The 12,827-nt window shown below is 40.1% G+C and overlaps 1 protein-coding gene across 2 annotated transcripts in view; it reads left to right on the top strand.

Annotated features, from left to right (window-relative positions):
• Positions 1-12,827, top strand: part of ncor2 (nuclear receptor corepressor 2) — a 179,888-nt gene that overhangs the window by 44,064 nt on the left and 122,997 nt on the right. For both annotated transcript variants that reach the window (XM_052093921.1, XM_052093920.1), the window contains exons 2-3: positions 932-1,128; positions 2,591-2,727. In XM_052093921.1, the coding sequence (XP_051949881.1) occupies positions 1,027-1,128; positions 2,591-2,727 (239 nt within the window). In that variant the 5' untranslated portion in view covers positions 932-1,026. The remainder of the gene's footprint in view (positions 1-931; positions 1,129-2,590; positions 2,728-12,827) is intronic.

Raw genomic sequence — 12,827 nt, 5'->3', positions numbered from 1 at the left:
AATGCACAGTGACATATATTATGATTTAATAAGTCGTGAGCCATCACGTTGTAATATAGATGTAATATATGTGTGTGTGTATATATATATATATATATATATATATATATATATATATATATATATATATATATATATATATATATATATATATATATATATATTTTTACCCTTTACAATAAACATGAGTGCTATCATTGTTTTCAGCATCCTGTACATGTCTGTTCACACAATAGTTTAAATGCATCTCCTGCGTATCCTGTCACCACTTGTGTTTGGATTTAGAGGGGAGGGTCTCTGTTTTATGAAGACATACATCAGTCACTATGTCAGTGTGTTACTGCATAATAATAAAGCACAACAAAGTCAGAAAAGACAAAGAAAGCACAAAAACAACAACAGTGGACTGTTTTTCCCAGATGTGGTTGAAATTTAATCTAAGCACAAATGCAACAAGTCAAGAATTATTCATTATTCTACTGTATTACCTGTATTAAATGAGCTACAGGTGTTCATGCTTGTAATCTCTGTTGATATCAGACACACTAAAGTAGATCTGTGAAGCTCATGATAGTGTATGTATCCGCTTTTATAAAGTTTCAGATCGAACGGTTATTTCCTTTTTAAAGCTGCTTGTAAACGGGCCAAGTGTCAGGTTTTTGCTGATTTCTCTTTTTCTCTCATTATCTCTTTCTAGCTCTCATAGTCTCTAAATTTCTCTGAAAAGATCAAACTCTCAGTTGCCCTACTTGCCGTTCCATAGAGCTCTTCAGTGATTTTCCCATATCCCTATGGTTTTCTTCACCACAGCTGCCTGTAATAATAAAATGCCAATGTTTAACAAAAGAAATGGCTTCTCAAAGAATATTGTTGTTTTAAGTTCCTTTTTGCAAATATTTACAGTTTTTTTTTTCTCTCTCATTCCTTCCAGGTCGTTGACTACCAGGACTCAACACACCATGATACTCAGCATCTGTGCCAGGACCACAACCACTTCTTGTGTGTAGAGGAAGTTGCATTGTCAGCATGTCCTCACATCCTCAGCCAGTGCCTCAGGGTCGGAGGGCTGTGGACCCCCGTCACCTTTCCAGTCCTGCCACCCTTTCTTTGCAGCTGAGAACCCACACGGTAATGCTTCACTTTGGTCCAACAAAGCATTTTATTTATGGCAATGTTTCTAAAAGCATTCAGCTTATATAGTTTATAATTTATTATATTTATATTAGTAGCATTTTAATTGATTTGATTTATTTAATAACAAAACATATATTGCAAAAGTTTATCTGTAGCTAGCTACACATGTCATATGAACATTGAACAACACTGATTCAGTGTGTCTGTTCAGTCAAGGATTCATCAGACTGTTGCACTTTGAGATAGGGCCCACTTTTCCCTCATTACTTTTTGGAACTCCATCAACTTGAATATTATATACTGTATATATATCATATTAATAAAATACTGAATAATAATAACATAAAAATTATTAATAATACAAATAATTTATATTATTATTGTACAAGCAATATTTCTCTAATAACTTGTACACAGTATTATGTGTTCTGGTGAAATCTGTATCAAGACAGATGCTCTCATCTCATTCTGGCCACAAAAACATGGTGCCATAAGGTTGTTATAGATTTGCATAGTAACTTGTAGTGGCCAATGATAGTGAATTTTGAGAGCTGTAAATATAACACACTCCACACACATTACCAAACCGAATCGAACACAACACTGTTATTCTGTGCACAAGCTGAAATTCATGAAGCGAGCTCAGAACTGTGTGCTAAAAGCAGATTTACATATGAGCAGTTTAGTGCTGACTGTTTGATTAAATGACAGCATTTGTAGTTTAATATTCACATCATATCTTGATTTTAATTTAGACCAGTCATCGCTACACAATGAGGCCCTCACATTCATTTCAGACTGCAAGGTCACAAATTGGGTATCATTCTTTTGCTGTAGTGCTGGAGATTCGGTGTAATTCAGCTCCAGAACTAAAAAGCTTTGCAGGAAACACTGATTTATGGACTGTGTAACCTGTGAGCTAACAAACCAACCATCTACAAATGCTTTGTGTTATACTAGTACTACCATTTATACACACCAAATCCATACCAACATCTGTTAATTACGCACTTACTCGATGTACATAAAGATCTGAATTTGACAACAATGGATTATCTTGCTGTACTGGAGGTCATGACCAGTTAATCACATGAGATTTCACCCTCAACCATCTTCATCCACCAGAGATTACTGTCTTCAATTATTAACCACACTAAAGATCTAGAGCAGTGGTACTGAAGAGCCAAGTAGACAAATTTGTTAATGCTTTCTCACAAAATCTAGCTGTGAACTTTGGGTTGAGTACGAAGGTTTTAGACTTATGTTAGTTTTAGTGCTTGTTGGATAATTTTCTTGCTTTTCATATAATAAAGACTTAAAGAAATTTGGAAAACATCTGTATTTATTCCAAGATAGTATCATTGGCTCCTGTTTCAGCTAGTCACATTCTTCAAACAGTTTAATTTCTCCATGGATGTTTCACTATGTTATATCTGTGATGTCATGTTAAATTCAGGATGTTGGTGGACTAGTGGACTACCACTCTCAGATCGGGTCTCGGGACTACGGTTCCCATCTGTCTCATGGACACCTGACCCATCCTCACCGCCGCAGACCATCCCTTCTCTCTGAATTTCAGCCAGGCAACGAAAGGTACAGAACAAACTTATTGTGGCTACCAGATTTGTCTTGCACTTCTTGTTTATAAAATCCTGTACTTCAGACTTGTTGCCCATTCTAGCCACAGTGTTTTGATGCGCTTTTTAAAATTGTGGCAGAAGGTTGGTAAAACCAGGACCAACATTTTTTGGCACTGCCACTTTAATTTAAGGTGCTGTTTTAAAACAATTTATTAGAGTTGGATGTCCAGTCCTGTTTAACTTGTCAGTTTTACGTTGCTTGTATTAGATTTAGGAGATGACTGCACCAGGCTACTGCTCTTATGTAATGCTTATGCAATGACATTTGCCACTCTAGAATGTCACTCTCAATATGAGAGGATGAAATCACTTCAAAAGTTGTACTCCAGTGGGAATACCTGAATGGTATCTCAGGGATGGAGAGTAGCTATCCATCAGGAGAGTAGCAATATTAGTTGTCTGAATATTTAGTTCTTAGCCTTAAGGTAATCATGATATGTTATTCCCAACCCATTTTAATTCCATAATCTGACCTGATTTCTCAGTGAAACAGGATATTCAGCATTCAAGAGGATTGTTTTTTACAGAACATGCCTTGACGAATCATGCACTATTAAGACCAGGAATGTGCATTAAAGTAACATTAAGCCTTTCAATTGCTCTAAACTGTCAAGACTATAATCTGTCAAATCACACCAATCACCTGTGCATTTATGTGTCCTGATTGGTTTACCTTTGCACTCCATGGTCCAATCAGCAACCCATCCACTGCACCACCCTCGTTATTATTCAGTCAATAAATAATTTACTTGTGCTTGACAGCCCTCTCTATATTGCAATTAAATCACTTGCATATGCAAGTAAATTTCACACTATGCAATCCAAAAATGTCTGTTATTAGCCACAAGCAAGTAAATATTAAAATGTCTCTCGCCAGTGATAGAGTTGTGTAGTGTCGAAGCACTGAGGCCCATTTACTGAATAAAAAGGATTTGATTAAGAAGCTGGATTCAGCCTCGTCTTTCCCTACAGTCTCATGAGTGTGCAGGAAAAAGCACTTGTGTCTCATTCAGTTGAACTCTGAGCATCTCAGAGAAGCACACCGCGGACGTTACAAGAGCAGCTCTCTTGAGAGCGTGTGAAGATGAACCACTTCTCAAGCACTCTGATGTGCATGCCTTCTAAAGAGGCTTGCACCAAACTCCTGTGAAAATATAAACAAGGTATAAACTTATTAATTTTGTGGACGCAAAGTGCTCCAGTTTCACTTAACGGCCATGTAATGGCACATTTTATACTTTTATATTTGACTGTCTTTCATATATATATATATATATATATATATATATATATATATATATATATATATATATATATATATATATATTATATTCAAGCTCTATTCTCTGAAAGCAAGTCGGATTATATGCTGCTGCTGGTAAATGTTTCTTGTTTTCAGGTTTTTTAGTTATTTTAAAATATTTACGTTGGAGTTTACCTCGGTGGACGAGAGGGTCGCCTCCCTACGCCTACGGGTTGTGGGGGAACTCTGACTGTTGTCTGTGCATATGCACCGAACAGCAGTTCAGAGTATTCGGCCTTCTTGGAGACCCTGAATGGAGTCCTGAATAGGGCCCCAGTAGGGGACTCCATAGTGATGCTGGGTGACTTCAACGCACACGTGGGAAATGACAGGGACACCTGGAAAGGCGTGATTGGGAGGAACGGCCTCCCTGATCTGAACTCAAGTGGATGTTTGTTATTAGACTTCTGTGCTAGTCATGGATTATCTATAACAAACACCATGTTCGAACATAAGGATGCTCATAAGTGTATGTGGTACCAGAGCACCCTAGGCCGAAGGTCGATGATTGATTTTGTAATCATGTCGTCGGATCTGAGGCCATATGTTTTGGACACTCGGGTGAAGAGAGGGGCAGAGCTGTCAACCGATCACCATCTGTGGTGAGTTGGGTCAGGGGGTGGGGAAAGACTCTGGACAGACCTGGGAAGCCCAAGCGAGTAGTGAGGGTGAACTGGAACGTTTGGAGGAGGTCCCTGTCCACGAGATCTTCAACTCACACCTCCGGCGGAGCTTTTCAGGCATCCCTGCGGAGGTTGGGGACATTGAACCGGAGTGGGCAATGTTCAAAGCTTCCATTGCCGAAGCCGCGGTGGAGAGCTGTGGCCTCAAGGTTTTAGGTGCCGCAAGGGGTGGTAACCCTCGAACACCGTGGTGGACACTGGTGGTCAGGGAAGCCGTCCGACTGAAGAAAGAGGCCTTCCGGGATTTGTTGTCCCGGAGGTCTCCGGAGGCAGTTGCAAGGTACCGACAGGCCCGAAGGGCTGCGGCCTCGGCCGTGAGGGAAACAAAGCAGTGGGTGTGGGAAAAGTTCGGAGAAGCCATGGAGAAGGACTTTCGGTCCGCACCAAAGTGCTTCTGGAAAACCGTCCGCCACCTTAGGAGGGGGAAACGGGGAACAATCCAAGCTGTATACAGCAAAGATGGGACGCTGTTGACCTCAACCGAGGAGGTTATTGGGCGGTGGAAGGAACACTTTGAAGAACTCCTAAATCCCAACACGCCCTCTATGGTAGAGGCAGAGCCGGAGGCTGATGGGGGATCAGATTCTATTTCCCTGGGGAGGTCACTGAGGTAGTCAAACAACTCCGCAGTGGCAAAGCCCCGGGGGGATTGATGAGATCCGACCAGAAATGCTGAAAGCTTTGGATGTGAAGGGGGTGTTATGGATGACATGCCTCTTCAACATTGCGTGGAAATCTGGGACAGTGCCTAAGGAGTGGCAGAACGGGGTGGTGGTTCCCCTCTTCAAAAAGGGGGATCAGAGATTTTGTGCCAACTATAGGGGTATCACACTTCTCAGCCTCCCTGGTAAAGTTTACTCCAAGGTGCTGGAGAGGAGGGTTCGGCCGATTGTCGAACCTCGGATTGAAGAGGAACAATGCGTTTTTCGTCCTGGCCGTGGAACGACGGATCAGATCTTTACTCTCGCAAGGATCCTGGAGGGGGCCTGGGAGTATGCCCATCCGGTCTACATGTGTTTTGTGGATCTGGAGAAGGCGTATGACCGGGTCCCCTGGGAGAGACTGTGGGAGGTGCTGCGGGAGTACGGGGTGGGGAGGTCCCTTTTTAGGGCGATCCAATCCCTGTACGTCCAAAGCGAGAGCTGTGTCGGGTCCTCGGCACGAAGTCGAGTTCATTCCATGTGGGGGTTGGTCTCCGCCAAGGCTGCACTTTGTCACCAATCCTGTTTGTGATATTCATGGACAGGATATCGAGGCGTAGTCGGGGTGGGGAAGGCGTGCGGTTCCGTGGGCTGGAGATCTCATCGCTGCTTTTTGCAGATGATGTTGTCTTCATGTCATCATCGGTCCGTGACCTTCAGCTGTCACTGGATCGCTTGGCAGTCAATGGGCTTTCTCAGAAGGGTGGCGGGCTTCTCCCTTAGAGATAGGGTGAGGAGCTCAGTCATCCGTGAGGAGCTCGGAGTAGAGCCGCTGCTCCTTTGCGTCGAAAGGAGTCAGTTGAGTCAGTTGAGGTGGTTTGGGCTTCTGGTAAGGATGCCCCCCTGGCCGCCTCCCTAGGGAGGTGTTTCAGGCACGTCCAGCTGGGAGGAGGCCTCGGGGAAGACCCAGGACTAGGTGGAGAGATTACATCTCCACACTGGCCTGGGAACGCCTCGGGGTCCCCCAGTCAGAGCTTTTTAATGTGGCTCGGGATAGGGAAGTTTGGGGCCCCCTGCTGGAGCAGCTGCCCCCGCGACCTGACTTTGGATAAGCGGTTGAAGATGGATGGATGGATGGATGGATTAAAATATTAAAATATTTATTATATTCAATATTCACCTTTTTGTTCACATCGATCCATCTTTAACTCAAAAAATGAAATCTCTAAGTAGAGAGTAATCTCTAATCTTCTAAGTAGAGCTGCATATCACAGATTTTCTTCACGATAAGATTCACACCACAACACATGTTTTATGATTCACTATGTGGCCGAGCCATCACGTTATAATCTAGCTGCAGCAAGCATGCATGAGGGACGAGCGTCGCCACGCCAGAGTGTACTTGAGCCGGGTGTAGCCTGAATCGCTCCCCCTTCACGCGACTCAGAAGCGGTGCTGACAGCACAGAGAAATGGCAGTTTCAGGGTGTTTATACTTATTTACATACCTGATTCCTTATTATTTGAACTTTAATAAATGATGAATTAAAGATATAACGGCAGAATATTTCCTTGCTCTGACATGCAAGTTTTGCTTCAGGGGAGTGATAGCTCCAGCTCCACTTATTCTACGATGAGAGTGCTTCTGTATTTACCTATTTTGTTTTTTTTTTGCATTATAATTCCCTACATCACCTGAAGCTATTTGGAAAGTTTAGAGTGCATCTGGACTAGGGGTGTAACGGTTCTTGGTAAAAAACGTGCTCGACACGAGTGCTGTATACTGGTAATAAATTGACATATGATCATTTACGCCGAAATCACTTAAAAAAATAACTAAAGTTATTGGGGTGGTCATTGCCAACTATATGTTTCCCTACTCCACTGACGAATATGTGTGATTTCTGCATATGATTAAAACACTTGTGCCGTGTCACAATATCCCTCGTATCCATTTTAATAGCAAAGTTCCTTCTATAGTGATGTATAGCTTCCGAATATTGAAAATACAGTAAGAAGTTTACATACACTTGGGTTGAAGTCATTAAAACTCGCTTTTTAACCACTCCACAGATTTCAAATGAGTTTTGCCATCTACTTTGTGCATGACACAAGTAGTTTTTCCTTTTTACAGACAGATTGTTTCACTTTTAATTGACTATATCACAATTCAAGTGGGTAAGAAGTTTACATGCACTAAGTTAACTTGGAAAATTCCAGAAAATTATGTCAAGCCTTTAGTCAATTAGCCAATTAGGCTAATTGGCTAATTGGAGTCAGTTGGAGGTGTACCTGTTAATGTAATTTAAGGCCTACCTTCAAACTCAGTGCCACTTTGCCTGACCTCAGAAAAATCAGACATCAGCCAGGAAGTTAAAGCTTGGTTGTAAACGGGTCTTCCTAATGGACAATGACCCCAAGCATACCTCCAAAATTGCAGCAAAATGGCTCAAGGACAGCAAAGTCAAGGTATTGTAGTGGCCATCACAAAGCCCTGACCTCAGTCCAATATAACATTTATGGGCAGAACTGAAAAAGTGTGTGTGAGCAGCCCCCAACCACCACTAATTAGGCTATTATTATTGGCAGTATTAGGCTACTACTACAAAACTACAAAAAAAATGTAAAACTTAAACTTTTTTTATTAAGCTATCAATATTCCATTTTAAATTCATTTTCATTTTGAAATAGGTTGTATTTTTTCAAAACATTTTAAACATGTTTGTCTTTCTTTTTAACATATATTTAAAAAAGATATCATAAAAAGAAACATACTTTACAAGCACATTCAATGTATTGGGAAACTGTTAAAATTAGCCTTCTGAACAGAATCCTCCACAGTCAAAAAAACGAAACAAAATATTCTCAACAGAACAACCAATTCTCAATAAGAATTGTATAACCAACAAAATCAGACATAGAACGAGATCAGCACTATTTTCTGATCACTGAACAGATAACCCTCAACGGTCAACTAACTCAACTAAAACATGTTCATTAACAGCCACATGCTACTAACGTTATCTCAATTGTATAAGAGCTATTTTGGAGATTTTAGGCTACTTAAGCTAGTGTTTCCCAACCTTTTTTTCTTCCATTGTAAAACTTCCGTCATAATCTATTACCCATCATTTTTATTGTCATTTAATAGCTTTTTTTCGTTCACATTTTCATTCTTAATCATGAATTTACAGGACGAGCATATAGCAGATTATGCATTCATTTATTAATGAAGAGGACAGATGAACAACACATACACCACACTAAGCAGATAAATGTTTTACCCCCGCAGTGACCGCAGAGACCACTAAAACATGACATATGAACAACACAAAAACAAACACGATTAAAATATGAACAAAAAACATTAAAATGTACTGAACAGAACTAAATCAACAACTCAGATCTTCCTCCTGGTCCGCATTGACTTTTCCCTCTTTGGCCTGAGGGTGTTTTGGGCCCTGGAAAAGTTTTGACATCCCTTGACATTTGTGCTTTTTTCAGTTGCTTAAAAACATATTAATGGCTAAAGTCTGATAACACTGTATTCAGCACAAACTGGGCTACAATAATATGTGAGCAACATGTATGTACAGGTTTGTATTTTTGAGAAAATAACATTTATGCATTATGCAATTTTATACATACACTACCGTGTAAAAGTTTTAGAAGAAGTCTCTTCTACTCACCAAGACTGCATTTATTTGATCCAAAATACAGTAAAAATATTGTGTGAACTCATTTTACAATTTAAAAGAACAGTTTCTATTTGAATATATTGTAAAATGCAATTTGAGATCAAAGCTGAATTTTCAGCATCATTACTGCAGTCTTCAGTGTCACATGATCCTTTAGAACTCATTATAATATGGTGATTTTCTAATATGGTCATATTTAAAGTGCATTTTACTAATTTACACCTGAACAGATATTTGCAAGCACAAGCATTGATGATAATGAGGCAGCATAAACACTTGATAAAATATATTCTAAACATTCATATAATTTTATATCATATTACGTATCATATATATATCATACAGCATACAGCCTGCTTTAGCCAAAACAACATTTAAATGTAACTAAAACTTGCTTATTAGGACATATTTCAAATTTCAATAATCTGAATCCTGGCTGGCAAGACTGGAAACAGTCCCACTAGTAAAATATGTACATATTTATATAAACTAGCATGTCAACTAATGTAAGTAAAACTAAATGACTTACTTATCCGAAATTGTATCCTTGGCTGGATCAAGTCTCTCTTCAAAATACAAACGTTCATCGGAGTCCCGCTCTTCTTCTGAGGAAAATGTTAACTCTTCCTTACTATCCAGTAGTTTCCTCACTTGTGTATCATTACAAACGCGCATTAAAGTGAATGAATTGTGTTTACATCAAACCTCACTGTCGGGGGAATTTAACATTTGCCTTGATCGCTTCAGCACATTAGTGTATAAATGGCACGCTCTGCTGGTGGGTGTGATCACATTACCTGTAATTAGATGAATCAGTAAAAACTGTACACTGCTTTGTTTCATACAGATTACATTGCAGGAGAATATTTGTTTTAAATTTGCATTGTTTTATTTAAAAGTAGTCATTTTCTTTAGACATGTTTCATGTTTGTGTGATAAGTATTCGTGGAGTTTCAGTTCATTTTTGTGACTGGTTTCAGAAATATCCTCGCGAACACAGAGACAGCTGAAAGCTCACCCTTTTTTTTTCCTTTATTTTACAAAAGCACAAGGTTTTGTTGTTGTTGTGAGTTTACACAAATAACAGTAGAACCTTTATAGTCTCTAATGATGTCTTACATTTATCTGTATGCCCCAAAATGCCTGTGCGTAATCAAACGCATCAAGGGAGACTGATGCTGAGGTAATTCTCATTAGATTTTGCATCTTTGCCTCAGACAGATTAATTCTCGTGTCAGTTTTAATTTGGCTCTGGAGGCTGAACCCAGCGTCAAGCGCCGCATCAACCTCCACAAACGTTGGGGCGATTTTATGAGTTTGCCATTTAAAAAAAGTGGGAGAAGTGCACAGTAAACATTGAAAACATGTATTTGGAAGAGAGAGAAAAAAAGCTAGCAGTTGCTTTGATAGCAGAAAGTAATAAAAGGACTCGTTTATGTTTAGGTCTAAGTGTTTTCTTGGTGAATTTAAATTAATTCAATAACTGGGGTGTCTGATATTCGTAAACGATAAGGTCATGTTTAATTAAAATAAATTACGAGACAATCAATGTCTCCACAAACTTGGACAGTTGTTAAATATTTCTTGTTGCTTAGTATCTCAAAGATATTATTGAAGTAAAAACGTGTGTGTGAAAACACTTTGGTGTGACGTCACTTCATAGAATTCAGTATATTCTGCAGGGCTGACGCGAGTCATGTGATGACTCAATGCGTATAAATATCAGTCACTTTTGCACATTAATCATTGCTCTTCACAATCACAAAAGTGACCGATTATGGTTTCAAAACAGCAAATTTCTCAGAAAGGTGAGGAGTTCTGTTTCCTGAAATTAGTATTATTATTTTCATGCATTCATTTATTTTGTGTAATTTGATAATTTTCCACGGCACACCTGACAATCTTTCACGGCACTCGGCACAGTGGTTGGGAAACACTGACTTAAGCCAATTCAACTTTGAAAACATCAGCATCAAACATCATCAGCAAGATGGACAGCGCTGTTTTGTCACAGTATAAAATGCGTAAAAATCACTTCCATATAGGCTTGCGTTAAGCAAAGAAAAAAAATCTGATTGCCGATTTTGCCTCTTCATTTTCATCGCACCTACATCAGTGGGAACAATGAGTCCGACATTTTGATGGGCACAGGTGATCGATGCGGGGCTGCACGGTAGAAATGAATAAATGTAAATCGTCCTCCACTTGCAGCCTTGATCTGTATTTGCTTTTAAGCAGGGTCAAAGCGGAAAACCCACACTCGCATAAGTAAGTGGAGGGGAAGGAGATGAGGACTTTCATAGCCTTTCGAGTGTTTGGGAAACTCAGTCACTACAAAGAGATCAGTTTTGCTACATGCATTTGCATAACACACACTTTAATACACAAGCTAGCATGACAAATGTGTACATACAGACGTGAACGTGGCTCTCTGGCACCCCCCATGGGAAGCGTGCCTCACCAATTGAAAACCTCTGAATTAGAGAAAATGTTTAAGTTAGTAAAAAAAGTTTTTTTTTTTTTTTTTTTTTATGGACATGCAAACAAGGTTAAAAAACTCGATGGAGGAGCTCTTTAAAATACATTTATGTCGAATCCTTGTATAAGTTTGAGTGAAACATTTAAGGGTGCTCTTATCATTCAGTGCATCCGGAAAGTATTCACAGCGCTTCACTTTTTCCACATTTTGTTATGTTACAGCCTTATTCCAAAATTAATTACATTAATTATTTTCCTCAAAATTCTGCTTTAATTTTATAAAGAAGAAAAAATAAAAATAAAATCACATGTACATAAGTATTCACAGCCGTTGCTCAATACTTTGTTGAAGCAACTTTGGCACCAATTACAGCCTCAAGTCTTTTTTTGTATGATGCTACAAGGTTGGATAAAGAGCGTCGGTGCACAGCCATTTTCAGATCTCTCCAGAGATGTTCAATCGGTTTCAAGTCTGGGCTCTGGCTGGGCCACTCAAGGACATTCACAGATTTGTCCCGTAGCTACTCCTTCGTTATCTTGGCTGTGTTCTTAAGGTTGTTGTCCTTTTGGAAGATGAACCTTCGCCCAGTATGAGGTCCAGAGTGCTCTGGAGCAGGTTTTCATCTAGGATGTGTCCGTATATTGCTGCATTCATCTTTCCCTCAATTCTGACTAGCCTCCTAGTTCCTGCCGAAAAACATCCCCACAGCATGATGCTGCCACCACCATGCTTCACTGTAGGGATGGTTTTGGCCAGGTGATGAGTGGTGCCTGGTTTCCTCCAGACATGACGCTTGTCATTCAGGTCAAGATGTTCAATCTTCGTTTCAACAGACCAGAGAATTTAGTTTCTCATGGCCTGAGAGTCCTTCAGGTGCCTTTTGGCAAAATCCAGGTGGGCTGTCATGTGCCTTTTACTGAGGAGTGGCTTCCATCTGTCACTCTACCATACAGACCTGATTGGTGGAGTTGGTTGTTCTTCTGGAAGGTTCTCCTCTCTTCACAGAGAAATGCCGGAGCTCTGTCCTGGTGACCATCGGGTTCTTGGTCACCTCCCTGTCTAAGGCCCTTCTCCGCACGATTGCTCAGTTTGGCCGGGCGGCCAGCTCTAGGAAGAGTCCCGGTGGTTCCAAACTTCTACCATTTACGGATGATGGAGGCCACTGTGCTCATTGGGACCTTCAATGCTGCAGAAATTTCTCTGTACCCTTCTCCAGATCTGTGCCTCGATACAATTCTCAGGTCTATAGA

Source organism: Xyrauchen texanus, chromosome 27 (assembly GCF_025860055.1).
Source record: "Xyrauchen texanus isolate HMW12.3.18 chromosome 27, RBS_HiC_50CHRs, whole genome shotgun sequence".
In the NCBI taxonomy this organism is placed as follows: domain Eukaryota; kingdom Metazoa; phylum Chordata; class Actinopteri; order Cypriniformes; family Catostomidae; genus Xyrauchen; species Xyrauchen texanus.
Note: the sequence above shows the minus strand (reverse complement) of the source record. Positions and strands in the feature narration are given on the sequence as shown.